General features: G+C 33.6%; 2 protein-coding genes and 1 non-coding gene across 5 annotated transcripts; 2 read left to right on the top strand and 1 right to left on the bottom strand.

Moving 5' to 3' along the window:
• The first annotated feature begins 73 nt into the window (after positions 1–73).
• Positions 74–145, top strand: TRNAD-GUC. The gene has a single exon. It is a non-coding gene; the product is annotated as a tRNA-Asp (tRNA).
• A 17-nt stretch (positions 146–162) lies between these two features.
• On the top strand, positions 163–4,248 carry LOC101220835 (magnesium transporter MRS2-5). 3 transcript variants are annotated; one of them, XM_004144121.3, is made up of 8 exons: positions 163–316; positions 790–926; positions 1,005–1,322; positions 1,545–1,615; positions 2,787–2,915; positions 3,001–3,330; positions 3,759–3,806; positions 3,913–4,248. In XM_004144121.3, exons 2-8 carry the CDS (start codon positions 911–913, stop codon positions 4,141–4,143), a joined length of 1,143 nt encoding a protein of 380 aa, XP_004144169.1. In that variant the 5' UTR covers positions 163–316; positions 790–910; the 3' UTR covers positions 4,144–4,248. The 3 variants fall into 3 exon arrangements, with proteins under 3 accessions (XP_004144169.1, XP_031744050.1, XP_011657405.1); XM_031888190.1 differs by having other exon boundaries at positions 192–316; positions 898–926; XM_011659103.2 differs by having other exon boundaries at positions 201–430.
• An 801-nt stretch (positions 4,249–5,049) lies between these two features.
• Positions 5,050–11,874, bottom strand: LOC101220367 (probable inactive purple acid phosphatase 1). The gene is made up of 13 exons (XM_004144119.3): positions 11,642–11,874; positions 11,154–11,341; positions 10,928–11,019; positions 10,717–10,783; positions 10,486–10,608; positions 9,544–9,636; positions 9,201–9,330; positions 8,831–8,912; positions 7,750–7,882; positions 7,012–7,217; positions 6,800–6,925; positions 6,265–6,574; positions 5,050–5,617 (listed from the first exon to the last, which is right to left on the bottom strand). Exons 2-13 carry the CDS (start codon positions 11,322–11,324, stop codon positions 5,312–5,314), a joined length of 1,839 nt encoding a protein of 612 aa, XP_004144167.1. The 5' UTR covers positions 11,325–11,341; positions 11,642–11,874; the 3' UTR covers positions 5,050–5,311.
• Positions 11,875–13,025: the final 1,151 nt, after the last annotated feature.

The raw sequence follows: 13,025 nt of genomic DNA, 5'->3' as shown, positions 1-13,025 counted from the left end.
TATTTATCAATATCACTAATAAACAACGATTCATATTTATCAATAACAGATCTCAAATTTTGTTATCAATTGAGTCGTTGTAGTATAGTGGTAAGTATTCCCGCCTGTCACGCGGGTGACCCGGGTTCGATCCCCGGCAACGGCGTTTCCATTTTTTTTTTTGTATATCCAGTTAGTTCATCTCTGACCTGCCTCCTAAATCTAGAATTTCTTGTACGTTTTCATTTTTCGATTGATCCTTTTTCCATTTCTGCATCTGGGTCTTTTGGTTATGGCGTTCCAAGTGTTTTCATCCACACAATTTCGTTTAAAATAGGTTATTTCCCTTCCTTTTTGAAATTCTTGAAGTTGAATTTTCTTGTTGAACGAAATGGAGCTTTACTTTTTATCGAACTCAAATCTTTGTTCTCGGGGAAAACTTTCGTTGTGGGTAAGGGTAATCTTATTTATTTGATTTTGTGATAGCAGTAACTAGGGCTTTTTGTAAGTTTTTGGGATGAACTCTCTGTACAGCCCACTAGTGCGTGTCATTTTTATTCTAGTTCCATTTTAAGTAGATTTTTTTAGAGCTATTCGTAAATTGTACCCACCAATTTTGTTATGTCCGTTTCGTTTATCATTCAGTTAAGATACTAAGTTTGTTGATGGTAATTCATGGTTCTACTTTTTAACTATGCTGAAGCTCATCTAGAACTTTGATGGGAGTGAAATGTGAAAATAGGCTTATATATCCATTAGTGTTCATGTTAGATTGCATTTCAATGCTTTTTTCCTTTTAATTTTTGCAAGATTGGGTGCTCCATAGGAAAACTGGCAAAATCATCATGTTAGTTGATGCTGCGTAAGAAATCAAGGCATTGGCTACTTCAGTTTTTGATTCTCTGCTATTGACAGCAGGGGACTACGAACCATGGATGCATCACGAGGTCGTTATTTACTATTTTAGATCCACATTTTTGAAACATCATTGAATACTTAACGTTGAAGGATATGCCTAATGCTAGGGGTAAAGAAGAGAGGCCATGGAAATCGTTCTTGGATAAAGATAGATCAGGAAGGGAACTCAGAGGTTTTGGAACTTGAGAAGGCTACGATAATGAGGCATTGTTCCTTACCTTCTAGAGATATGCGACTTTTGGATCCTCTCTTCCTTTGTCCATCCACAATTCTTGGAAGGGAGAAGGCAATTGTTGTCAGTCTTGAGCAAATTCGTTGTGTAATTACATCTGATGAGGTTTTTTTAATGAACTCCTTGGATGGATGTGCTGCACAGTACAAATCAGAGCTATGCAAGCGTCTTCAGGCAAATAAAGATCAATCAGGTAAAGAATTGATTTCCATGTACAATTATTCAACACAGCGATGCATTGCAATCTGGTTATCAAGCATATCCTTTAATGGATAGTTTGATTATAGTATTTCAAATATTCAAAACCACCGCCAGTGCTCTGTTGAAAGAATGAAAAATTGGTTCAATTTGCCACTTAAACTAGAAATGGTATTGAACTCTTCAAATCCGTGAAACTAATTCCCAATTTGCACAGATGATTTGCCCTTTGAATTTAGGGCACTGGAGCTGGCACTGGAACTTACTTGCTCACTTCTTGACGCTCAGGTATATTTCGAGTAAACTTAGAATCAAGTATCGGGACAAAGAATTCTTCATTTTTTGTAAATTGCATGTGTACTTTGATATGAGCTAAATGGTCAAAGTGTTAAATTTTCTCCTCTGCTCATAAAAGAACTGATGGGCAAAGAATAAATTTACGTTTTAAACATGAGAGTTTACACTTCATGTAATCCACCTTTAGTCGTTTGTGGGGTTTTCTCCTTATTTTTGTTTTCCCTCAATTTTGTACTCCTTTGGTATCTCAAACTATACAGCGGATCTAGAGTCTTCACCTACTCCTTGGGCCGCCCACTCTTATGATAGCATATACTTTTTAAGCAATTTTGTCTGCTAGAAGAGCTATTTATAATCTTGAATGGTTCAGCTGGAGGAGATATCTTGTCTTTCGTTTCACTGTAAACCCGTCCATTGTTCTTTAAGAAATTCAGATAGCCATGCCATTTCTTGAAGTTCAGTGCTGAATAATATACTCTTTGCCTTGAATTAAGAGAGCACAAGTGGTTGGCTTTATTTCTGATGGACTTTGGGTGTGTTTGGTTGAGATTCTAAAGTGTTTAATTTTGTCAAAAAAAACTATTTTGAAAAAAATGATAGTGTTTGACAAATTAAAATAATGCATTTTTAAAAAAATCATTTATAAAATAATATATTTTAGAGAAATCTTTAAAAACCAAATTCACATATAAACATTAATAAAAAAGTCTAACCAAACATTAAGTTTTTAAATTTTAAACTCATTTCCAAAAAAAGTGTTTAAAAGGAAATGTATTATTGAAAATCATTTTGTTCTTAATTTAATCCAAACTTATCTGTTTGGTCAGTGAAGTATATAATATAAAAACCGATTTGAAACCACTTTATTGGAAAATAAACCGACCTAATTGATTTTCCACATCTGAAAGAAAAAAAAAACAGATAGAGAAGAACTGATCCACTTACACTCCTAAAGGGAAAATATACAAAGAATCCCTTTTCAATCCTTAAGCTCTAATAACTGCCATTGGTGTGTTATGCAGGCTCATAGCTGCTGTTATGTCCTTCTAAATCCTCACTGTTGTGTTAGCTGGTGTTTGAACTCCTTTAATAGTTTGTTGGGCTATAACTAGTCAGTAGTCACAGTTAGGACCTCATACCTAGAGATTCTTGGGTTCAACAGGTGAAGGGGATGGAAGGGGAGATATACCCTCTACTGGATGATTTAGCATCTTCAATAAACACACTTAATCTCGAGAGAGTTCGAAGATTTAAAGGCAACCTTCTGACCTTGACTCAACAAGTGCAAAAGGTAAGTATGTCCGATTTTCATCATCTTTTGCAACCATGTTTTTTTACAGCGTTGAACCATATATAATATATCATTGAAATATCAGGTGCGTGATGAAATTGAACATTTGATGGATGATGATGGGGATATGGCTGAGATGTATCTGACAGAGAAGAAACGAAGAATGGAGGCAAACATCCGAAGTAACTTGTATTTGGAAGCTAGTTTCTTTGGGAAACAGCCACCAAAATCTGCTCCTGTTTCGCCAGTGGGTTCTGCCAATGGAATTTACAAATTACAAAGGGCTTTTAGCAGTATTGTGAACTCAAGCAGCTTGATGAGTTCCTCGACCAGCGGAGATAACATCGAACAATTGGAGATGCTGCTTGAAGCATACTTTGTGGTCATTGACGACATGCTCAGTAAATTGTTATCAGTATGATATATTTTCACCTCTTTCAAACGATCCAGTCTTCAGTTAAAAAGAGAAAAAGTAACTTTTTTCATTTTGAATGAGTATGCTTTTTCTACAACTTTTTGATGCATAGAGGCACATCTCCAGCAACATATTGTTGAAAAGTCCACTAAAATGATAACATCCTTTTACATGACTTTTCTAGTCTAGCTGTGTGATTCTTAGCTGACACTCATAAATGTGACTTGCGTTCTTGTATTGCACCTTATGGTCGATAGTTCTCAGAAAGTAACTCTCACTTGAGCATAGATTAGGTAATTTAAGCTTATAACTTTGATCCAAGGGGTCAGGCTCAAATCTCCCAGCCCCACATACATCCCATTGAACTCGACTCTTAGAAAATGACATTATAAGGTGCTGATATTGAAACTTTTTCATTTATTATGCAGCTCAAAGAATCTATAGATGACACAGAAGATCTGATCAACATTAAACTGGTAACTTTGACTGCTATGCTCAGCTTTGTTTTCTTCATGGTTAGCTAATCACATTGAATGCAAGAATGAATGCAATTTGTACTCTTTCCTTCTTCTGGATGAACAGGGCAACGTTCAGAACCAGCTGATACAATTTCAGTTGCTTTTTACTGCAGCAACATTCTTGGCTACAATGTTTGCAGCTTTAACCGCGGTTTTTGGCATGAATTTTGTCGATGATGTCTTCGATCATCCAAGTTCTTTCCAGTTGATAGTTTACTTCACCTTGATTGCCTGTGGCCTTGTGTATTTTGGTTTTCTTTTCTATTTTAGGTACAAGAAAATATTCCCACTGTAGTTGAGCTGCAAAATATGATCCTTTCTGCAATGGAACTAAGATTTGAAAATGGTCTGCCATGTGTTAATATTTACTATAAAAATCATATTTTTGTTTGTGTTATTAGTCATCTTGAGCCTTTTTTTAGTTGAATGATTGTGAATGTGAAATCAAATTAACGACGTTCATTTACTAATTGAATTTTGTTTATAACAATTTAGTTACATTTAATTATATTATAATAATATAATATTTTAAATTGAAGTGTTTGATTTGTATATTTTAAGATATAATACCATATGAAAAGTTTTGAAGTTGAGTAAGTAACAATTTATTTCTTATACTTTAAAATATATAACAATTCAATCTCTTTCGAACAAAAGGTTTCATCAAAGTTGAGCATTAATTTTTATTTATGTAATGACTAATGGAGTTTATGAACATAGTTAGTCAAAAAAATCCCATCCACGAAAGCTCATAAAGGAAATTATCCCCAAAATGTTTGGATAAATGTTTAACCATGTTTCCATATTCATAAAGAAATTTTGACAGCCACAAGTCATAAATCATATTCAAACAACACCTTTGAAGAAACCCTAAATAGAAGATCGGTAATGTGCGATGGTTTTTCTAATGAAAATGCACACGTCTAATCTTTTAGTTGGTCGAGTATATATATCTTATGTGTTAACTGTCTAATCTTTTAGTTTGTCAAGTATATATAACTAATGTGTTAACTAGTTAGACTATGCTCTAACCTGATACATTCAATAACTCTTTCGATGAAGCACATTTAGGCTTATAAAATACATTTCGTATTATACATAATCTTTCCAAAACATTAATTCACAAACTGAATACATTTACTTTTTTCCAGCTTCCCAAGTTTATATTTAACAAGCGTAAGATTATTATGAGCCAAACATCTTCTGAAAACCAAAACCACCAATCAACTTTAACTGAAAACGTTATATCTGAAATATCATTAAGTAGATAGCTTTCATGATCGAAACTAAAGACAGAAAATGATATTTGAACCAATAATAAGTGGTTGCTGTGTCCTTACACGAAACTAATATGCAAACAGTGAGAGCTTTAGCTGAATACCGAAACCTACTAAAAAAGGCTTATTACTAAGATATGTAGACAGGAAGATCTTGCGCTTTTTATCGAATGGTCGAACGTGAAGTTACGATGCCAATGTTGTTCTGGGACAGCTATCAACTGCACATGCTAAAATGTCTCTGTAATCCCTTGATATTCTGAAAGAATCATAAACCTTCCCATCACTGCTCTTCTTGTACTCAAACAAGAGGTTTGAATGGTCAAATGCAGTAAGCTTGACAAATCCATAATCATAATCTCTAAAAATACTCCATTTGGTTTGGAGTGAGATAAATGGTGAAAGGCTTGCTCCTCCCCCACCAGCAACAACATGAATTGTTCCATTCAAGGGGCCCTTATAGTAGTGTTTCTTCTCATTGGTACAAATATTCTGTGAAAGAAATGGAAGCTCTTTTAACATGGCATGGGAACAGAATCTAATAGCGTATTGATGATTGTGCATATTATGTAGTCTGGAAACAGCATATCTTAGTTGGAAAGTATTATCTCTGCGAAAAAAGGGGGAGGCGGGGAAATAGAGGAAGCATGCTAGAAAAACTAAATGTACAACCGGGTGTTGTTTCTAAATTATAATGTCAAACGTTATTGTAATATTAGAAAGATAAAGAAATCTGCAAAGCTGCAAATTTACGGCAAGATGAAGCTTTTTTAGTCAATGGCTGAGGGGAAAGGGGAACTACGAAGCTGTTTTAAGATGTAAACAGGGCCTTGCTTACCACAAATGAAACATATCCCAAAAGTGAAAATGCATGGTTTTGTTACGAACTGGATTGGGTTATTCTTAGATTTGAAGAAGAATGACTTCGAGCCCTAAATTTAATACAGCCACTCAAATAAAAATGAAACTGAAACACAAACACTATTGAAGCCTACTGTCAAGGTGGTCACAGCTTTTAAATTTGCAACTTGAATGTCTTTTTTCTTATCAATTTTTCACAATAATATATGTATATTCCTCGTTAAACAGCAGAAAACATGGAGAAAAAGAACTTGAGTTGAGACAAAATTCAAGAATACCTGGTAGATGGGACATGTTCTCTCGTAACTATGCACATGGCCATATATAGCAAGATCGACCTTATATTTCTGCCAAAGACTTTGAAGGCTCTCGCGGCCCATTGGTTCTGAAGATGATCCTTGTTCAGCATAGAAAGTGCATGAAGAGTAACCCAACACACGATGTGCCAGAAAAATCAGCCATGGTTGCTTTTGCCTATCAACAGATGATAGACAGTGCTCAATGAATTTATATTGCTCTGTTCCCTCTCTCCAGTCAAGCTCTGTGTTGGCTACGCAGAAGCGAAACATACCGTAGTCTGTGGCATACCTGATGTAAAAGGATAAACATGTTGAACTGAGGAATAATAGATTAAATCCTGAGAATAATGAAAATATGAATGACACAAATAGGTGTTCATAAAACCCCCATTATAGTTTAGTTATTTACTTAACGTAAGGAATGGTTAGAAGAAAAAGTCTTGACGGTGTGAACAGACATAATCAAAGAACAGCTCCATATGCAACAGTAAGTTATCAAAACAGGATTCATTACCAAAACTTTTCCCGATTCTCAGCAGGGACATAAAACATATTTTGAGCCACTACACCACATTCTCCCCCTGAATCCATGGTGTCATAGAAGGATCCACTCCCTGGCCAGTCACGCTCGTGATTACCACTGTAACAACGTGTGTACAGTTAATAAAAGAAATAAGAACAAAATACCTGGCAAACAATGTGTGAGCCATTTAGGGAAGGAAGTACCTAGCAATCATGTAAGGCACTGTTGATGCAATTGGTCCAATCTGTGCTGTAAACTGATCCCACTGTGAAAGATATCCATTTGCATAACATATATCTCCAATGTGGAAAACTATGTCAATATTTTTCAAATCCTCTATAAGTTGTCTAGTAGTATTGAGAGAGCCACGTTGGAAATTGTTGTATTCATTAGAGCCATCAGCTTCATCCTGTGTAGTACTATATTAAATAAAGAGAAGTTCTAAACCCTTTATATGTTGATTGGCTATAAATTGAATGAAACGATTATGTTCCCAGAAAAGCATCTTTTGGATGTGCAAATATAATTATAGTATCTATAGAACTTTTAGTTTGAGCTTGTTATTAAGCATACAGTTGAATGAACAATTGGACATGATTTCCAAAATTGTGAACCTTTGCTGTAGGATTTTGCAACATTAGAAAATTCGTAGATTGCATTATATTCTTTTTCTTTTTCACCAAAACTTCTTCCTTATGATTTTCATTAAAGTTGAGGAATGAGGAGTCAAAATTCTACCTCTAACTGTGAGGTGTGTGAATGTCCTTTGTGTATACCTTTTTGAAAAACTACACATCATGCTGTAGCTTTGTCCCCACCATAACATAGTAAAAAATTACTAAAAAAATGTGATTTTGTATACTAAGAATTTACCAAAACAAGCACTTCATCTCAGCAAGTCATATTTTGGTGGTTCTAAAAATTTAGTAAAAGATCCAAACCTTTCCCATGTCACCAAAAATGACAACTCTTTGTAACGAGTTTTGACCGGGATAAGGCGAGGCTTTGAATTTGTATGTTGAGCTCCAAATATATGTGCCGTTGTTTAATTTATGCCCCAACTTGTATGTATACCTGCATAATAAGTGTATTCAAATATTAACAATCTTTAAGTGGTAATTGGTAATCCTCCAGGATGTAGCAAAACTTATAACCTCGCAGAGGAACTCAGCCTTCAAATTTCTCAGAGTTTGTGTGTTACAATATTAAGAGGGTTATATTGAGAGTATTAGTAGTGCCATAATTGTAATTATTAGGTAATTAGTGGGACGTGAGTTGGTCATATATAGAGGAACATAGGGAAATGAGTATTTTGAGAATCGAAGTCCATAGTGAGTGGATTCTATAAGAAAGAAAACTCAAGGATATTGATATATCGTAATTTCTCTTTGATATTGCAATATAGTTTTCTATTTTTTTTTTCTTATAGTAGGAATCCTAAAGAAACATACATACAAATACGACACAACACGGTCAAGATAGACACTGTAGCACGCTACTTTCGGGACATGTTTATTAAACTATGCATTTTTGAAAAATATATATCAGTTCTGTAAAAGATGGAAATTCAAAATCAATAAGCTTTTGAATTGATATGTTTAAAAGGATGAGCTCAATGTATTTTGCTCCAAGTCTTTTTATCTTTTCCTGCTTATTGTGTCTCTATGTAATATGTTTAATGAGTGTTATTTGTCTAACAAATGTTTGATTCATTGACTTTTTACAATTAGTGGATAACACATATCTATTGTACGAAGAAGTGCCTAAATGTCTTTCTAAAAAAAAGTGTCTAAATATCTAATGTGTGAGTGTGTTAGACATGTTAGCTACATTGAAGTGTACGTGTTTCTTAGCCTAATAGTATAGCTTCAGTATGCATCTCATTCTCAATGGTATAAATAGTCCCAATCTTATTATATTAGGATTTGTTTGACGAGATGATATACAACTGATATAATAATGAATAACAACTTTTCATTTCTCTAAAAAATATATAATCAGTTTGGGATTGATATGACTTACTCTTGGTTGGGCCATAATTCCTTGAGAAAACTGGTATGTATAAATCCAGGGTCTCGCCATCCCTCTGTCCTTGCAGGTGCACCTAAAAATATAATCTATGAGATAAAATATCTTTAGATGGAAAAATAGAAAATAGCACAAGTTTGAGTTACTTATAAAAACATTACATTGGCAAATAATACATATAATGACAGAAAATATTCCCAATCCCTCGTATAGTCGATTGTTTTAAGTTGATTAATAATTATCATCATGTAAATTTTTAACATCGCATAATAATTGGGTAGCAGCTACTGAATATTTGACAGGGTAACAGAGCATGTTTCGTATAAATAGTTGTAACAAATCTAAATTTAGGGAGTTCACATACCACACATGCTGTTACGATCAAAAGTCAGTGTCCCGGCTGGGGATTGCATAAGGTCTTTTCCATTTTGGCTCCATGCAACCAAAGGTTCGGCCTCATCAATACCATATCCACTTGTCCATGTTACAGTCATCTGAGTATCAATGGTTAAACCATATCATCTTCATGTAGATTTAACTACCAAATTCAAAGCATGAGCGATTATCACAGGCCTATTGACATGTATATATGAAATTCTGCAACGAAGCTGGTACACTAATGGAAACTAAATCATTGAAAAATTATATATTCACTAGAAAAGCCCAGGCAAACCAGTAGGGTAACACAAGTGCTAGCTCGTACTTACTTCATTCCAATTTTTCCCTTGTGCCAAGCGTGGGTAAAGTGGTGCATCAGGATTTGCAAAAGTTACACGGTTTGATATTGCCACCACCTTTGGCTAAATATGAAACGGGAAGGAAATAAATAAAATGTAAGCAAACAAATTCACCAAAAAGTTTGCTAAGGTTAAGTGCAATACACAAGTATCAATATTGCTAAATGAGAAATCAGGTGAATTGGCCCAGATCATTGTATAATGATATGATAAAATTGTTAAGTGCATGAGACAAATTGTCTGGAACATGGACGTAGATACGAGAGAACCCAGACACACTAACATAAAACAGTGAGGCATAAGTTCATACGAGAATAACATCTCTTCTGCAAGTTGTGCAATGCCTTGCCTTGAGTCAACTAACAACATCAATTTAGGTTCTGTATTCAAAATTTAAATAACCCTCGTTGTAAGTATCCAAACAATTGAAAATCTTGAACTAAATTAACTTGGTAGGAAGGTAGATTCTAGTAAGAATATGTCATGGTCAACTTATATAATTTAAAATACTAACCCAAGATTTCCATACCCCATAAAAATCCATAATTGCAATGATGTGATAGGTATTATTTGCTTGTGAAGCTCAATTCTAAGGGGAGGGTGAAAGGCAAGAATACACATCATAGAAGTAAGAAGAACAAGATAGTTGGAACCTCCTAGATATTGGCAAGTTTAAGTACTATTCACTTTAGGTTATGGCTTGTGAGCTCACATAACCCAGAAAGCAATTATTCACTTATCTTTTAATTTTAAAATTTCGCAAGATAGTGCAAAAGTTCAGAACACAATTCCGAAGCAACAAATCAGTGAAAGAGTAATAAGATAGACAACACCGGAATCATTGTTGAAAATTGTAGTCCATAAACATTCTGAATCGTTGGAGGAAAATAAAAAGCAATAAGGACAGCATACTTTTGATAAACCACCAGAAAATAATGCGAAAGAGAAGTCTGCTCTCTGGTTTATCAGCTGAAGTTTCAAAAGCCCTCGTCCAGTAGTTTTGTAATTGGCATTTGTGTAATTTGCAAACAGAAACTGCAATAAAATCCATATAATTAGTTTACTATTGAACTCTCTACGCTGCAAAGTGAGGTTAAAATAGACGCAAGTCATGTAACAACGTAAAAATCAAGCGGAATGGACCTTAATAGGTGCTGAACACAACAATGGTGGATATACTCTTGGATTCTCTACGGGGCAGGTAGAAGAACTGAAACAGATTTAACCAAAAATTTCCATTCAATAAAACCATATTAGCATAAACTAAACAAGAAAAACTCTTAGGAGTAAGGGAACTCCAGAAATTAATTCAAACCAATGCAGATGAGATAAGCATAAGAAAAATAGAATAAACCTGAAATTGGCTGGAGAAAATACTCCAATCCAATCATCAGAGGACGGGTCTGGAGAACTATACTCCAGCGTCACCCATTCTGTATTCTCCCCCTGAAATATCAAATAGACTTCCTCAATCAAAAGTAGCGTTAAGAAGAAATACATGTTAGTTTTTGGATTTTCTGAGGAGTTAAAAACATAATCGTCCATGAAATTAGAACAAAACATATGGGATTGGAGCTTGCCTTCAATCCAAGAACCGATGGAGAGGCTTTAACATTAGCATGTTTATTAAGGGCGAATGTAGTTTTACGAATGGCAATTTTCGAGAAAGGATGGTTTCCATGTGATTTGACTTGATGCAGTGTCGCTAGAATCCATAATATTCCAAGGCAGACAAATCCCAAAAATCTCATCACACCCAAGATCCGAACTGAACCAAAAGATCAATAAACAAATCGGTAAGAAGATTTTAGCAAAATCCTCTCCAAAATTCACCATTTAAATAATCCATAGCCATGACAGTGAGTGGAATACAGCTCAACTCAACTTCCACTGCAAGAAAACAGGAATTAACAAACACTGCCAAGTTGACTTCACTCGTAAAAAGACAATCTCTTCTACTCGAAGTCCCACAAGCTCTCAAGTACTTAGTTAATCATACATACTAAAAGCGAGCTTAAAATTTGTACTCAATTACGATTAACGAAGATTAATCTATGAGAAGAACTACCTGTAGAAGAACTATAATGCAAGAGATTCGAATTGAACTTCGGGCTTTGGAACTGCTAAGAGACTGACTGTTCTCCGACAACTATCCACGACTGAATGGCTCGTTTCAAATTCGAATTCAATAGGAACGGATCATGATAAACAACCATTAATGGAGAGCTTTAAATAATCAAACGGTATGAGGAATCTCACGAGTTGATTCCTCTCATTTCCTTTTCTTACGCCACGATTGCGATATTTTACGTCGCCGTATACTTGCCACCGTCGACCGGACTTCACCGGAGCAAATTCCATTTTTTACCATTTGAAACTTTTTTAAAAAATTGTATCTTGATTTGGATTTATTTAAAAAAATATGTTTGGAAATTAAGGTATACTATAAAGCCATTAAAATATTTATAAAATATAAAAAATTAAATTCTATTAATAATAGAGAAATTTTAAAAATATTACATTTTACAAAATATTTATATCAAATTTTATCATCCATACTAGTTGATACACTATAGCGATGGAAGATATAAAATCTAAAATTTTATTATAACATAAATTTTTTAACTGCGTATAAATTTATTGACTATCATTTATCTACTCTGGATGATATCTAAAATTTCTTAAGAAAACTGTAAATTTAATAAAATATTTATAATATATAATATAATTTAAGATAATAAATATTGATAGGCTTATATCAATATTTATATTATTTATATAATTTAAAATTTTGTTATGGTATAAATTTTTTTTAATTTTTTTTATTGTTTTTTTAAAAGCTGCTGTTTGTTATGTTTTTTATAAAATGTTTTGGTTAAATGATTAGTTTAGTCCTTTAATGATGTGTCTATTTAATTAAAAATAAATTCAATTTGATAAATTTAGTCCATAAAACTTTAAAATATTTGCAAGAGATGATTAAAGGAGGGGAGTTTTTATCATTACGTGTGAGACCAAAGAGGATAGAGTGCTTCTCAAGGAAAGCCCACTTGGCCCATTTATTGACTGATAGGAAAGAAAAATAAAGATATATATTGTTATTTGGAAAATTGCCATCGATAGCTATTTTAGTAATAATAATTAAGAATATAACAATATTTTTTTAAAATTGTAAATATAGCAAAACTATCACTAATAGACTTGTATCGTCGATAGATTTCATATGATATATCAATGATAGGCCAATATTTGCAATATGGTCTATCAGTGATAGACTTATATTATTGATAGAATTTGACAAATTTTGTTATATTTGTAATTTTTTAAAATTATGCTATGTATTTAATTAATTTAAATTTAATTGTTAAATTTGCAACTATCGCTTGTTATTTTTCAACATTTCCTTTAATCATGTATTAATTATCAAGGAGGATTTGAACTCATCACACTTA

Source organism: Cucumis sativus, chromosome 6 (assembly GCF_000004075.3).
Source record: "Cucumis sativus cultivar 9930 chromosome 6, Cucumber_9930_V3, whole genome shotgun sequence".
Taxonomy (NCBI): Eukaryota; Viridiplantae; Streptophyta; class Magnoliopsida; order Cucurbitales; family Cucurbitaceae; genus Cucumis; species Cucumis sativus.
Note: the sequence above shows the minus strand (reverse complement) of the source record. Positions and strands in the feature narration are given on the sequence as shown.